This window comes from Protobothrops mucrosquamatus, unplaced genomic scaffold (assembly GCF_001527695.2).
Source record: "Protobothrops mucrosquamatus isolate PMUCROS unplaced genomic scaffold, P.Mucros_1.0 scaffold624, whole genome shotgun sequence".
NCBI lineage: Eukaryota > Metazoa > Chordata > Lepidosauria > Squamata > Viperidae > Protobothrops > Protobothrops mucrosquamatus.
The window spans coordinates 569,089-571,386 of record NW_015386920.1 but is presented as its reverse complement, the minus strand read 5'-3'; the positions used below and the strand labels follow the sequence as shown (position 1 = coordinate 571,386).

Sequence of the window (2,298 nt, the reverse complement as noted above, 5' to 3'; positions counted from 1 at the left end):
GGATGGCTACGTAGGGAGCTATATCAAGAAACTGTTCTTCTAATTATATTAATTCTCTAATTTATTTAGCTATTTTTCCCTTGCCTTTCTTTACTTTGCAATGTTGCTAATCCTGAAACTGAATAGTGTGATAGGTATAGCATGTGTGTAGATATGCTAGTCTTAGGTATAAATTCAACTTCAATTTCATGAAAAACATATTTGATTCCTTTTTTTTTCTATAAAAATCCTCAAATATACTCTACTCAAAGTTTTGACAGAAAAAATTGGGAAGAAAGTCTTTAAAAAAAATCTCTTGTGTATTGTATAACACTGGGAAATATATAGAATGGGGAGTTTTAATTGTTGTTTTTTCTTTCTAAACTATTTCCCTGCAGGTATCTTCATTAGGCAAAGACAATCTTCAAGGAAATAATGGGTTTCCTAAACTTTACTGAACAAAATTATACACTGGAACAAAATGATACAGAATCATTTAAAAAAGGAACTTCCAAGATTCTAGTTTCTATTACCCTTTCTGTTCTAGCAGTGATGACAACAGTTATCAACTCTCTAGTGATGACTGCAATAATTGTGACACGGAAACTCCACCACCCTGCAAACTACTTAATATGCTCTTTGGCAGTCACTGATTTCCTTGTGGCCATCCTCGTCATGCCCTTCAGCATTGTCTACATTGTCAAAGAAACCTGGATCATGGGTCAGGTGATGTGTGATATTTGGCTTAGTGTCGACATCACCTGCTGTACCTGTTCCATCCTTCACCTTTCGGCCATTGCTTTAGATCGCTACAGAGCAATCACTGATGCTGTGGAATATGCCAGGAAGCGAACGCCTAAACATGCTGGCTTTATGATTGCTATTGTCTGGATTATTTCCATCTTCATTTCAATGCCACCATTGTTTTGGAGACATCAAGCAGCCAGCAAAGATGACGAGTGCATCATTAAGCATGACCACATTGCTTTCACTATATATTCTACATTTGGAGCATTTTATATCCCACTGATATTAATTCTGATTCTTTACTACAAAATATACAAAGCAGCCAAGACTTTTCATAGAAGGAGTATGAGTCGGGTTCTTAAAGAGGAAGCAAATGGGCAAGATCTCTTGGAAGCAAATGAGAAAAGCTGCCGGCTATCTTCAACTACATCACGTACAAAAGATAAAAGGTCTAACCCTTTGGGAGATTTGGACAGAATTCAGTTTTCACTGAGAAGCCCTGATTCGGAATCTAAGAACGAAAAAGGGTGGAAAAGACAACGCATTTCTACTACAAGAGAGCGAAAAGCAGCGACTACCCTTGGTTTGATTTTGGGTGCTTTTGTGATTTGCTGGCTGCCTTTCTTTGTAAAAGAGGTGGTCGTTAATACCTGTGAAAGATGTCAAATTTCAGAAGAAATGTCTAATTTTCTGACATGGTTGGGATATATCAATTCTCTTGTTAACCCACTGATTTACACAATCTTTAATGAAGATTTTAAGAAAGCATTCCAGAAACTTATTCAGTGTAGGAGCTCTCTCTGAAAAAAAAAAAAAAAGAGCGATTTAGTCATTGGTTGATTTAAATCTGATTTTTTTTTGGGGGGGGAGAAAAGAATACAGTAGATCTACCCTTGATGGAACTTTGCCTATTGCACTTGAGAATTTATCAACTCAAAGGGTAAAATGGAGTTCAAAAAAGTTTTATCAAAGTTGTATATTACATGTGCATTCATAGCCCGATTTTATGCCATAATTTAGCACTACAACAGTATTTGAAACAAATATATAATGTACAACAACTTAGCCTCAAGTCTTTCCAGAAAGCTTCCCAGAAATTTAAATCAAGCTGGATTGATTAAGTTGTGGTGCCAGAAATTGGATGAGAATCTACACATATACGATAAATTCAGTTCAACAATTATTTGTGTAGTAGCTCTAATTGTTTACATATTTAACTTATTACAATGTGCACTCTGTTTAAGAAAGGAGCCAATTATTACGTATCTGTTTTGTATCATCAGTATATCATAATGAATGTTCTTTATGTGTTAAAGTGTATATTGGGAAGAAAAGAAAGTATAAAAGTTTATACAAATGAGTAAAAGTGGTTATAATTATTAGGCACACAGAGAACTGTATGAATATTTGTGAGAATGGGTCATTCAACTCTTCAGTGAGTACAAGAGCACACAACTGGAAATGCAAGAGGCACATAAGGGGACATGGTAATCAGTTCTCTAGGACAGCGGTTCTCAACCTATGGGTCGCGACCCCATTTGGGGTCAATCGACCATTTCACGGGGGTCCGCC

The 2,298-nt window shown here is 36.1% G+C and overlaps 1 protein-coding gene across 1 annotated transcript; it reads left to right on the top strand.

Annotated features, from left to right (window-relative positions):
- Positions 1-414: 414 nt before the first annotated feature.
- Positions 415-1,530, top strand: HTR1F (5-hydroxytryptamine receptor 1F). Its single transcript, XM_015817725.1, has one exon. The coding sequence runs from the start codon at positions 415-417 to the stop codon at positions 1,528-1,530; it is 1,116 nt and encodes a 371-aa protein (XP_015673211.1).
- The last annotated feature ends 768 nt before the right edge of the window (positions 1,531-2,298 follow it).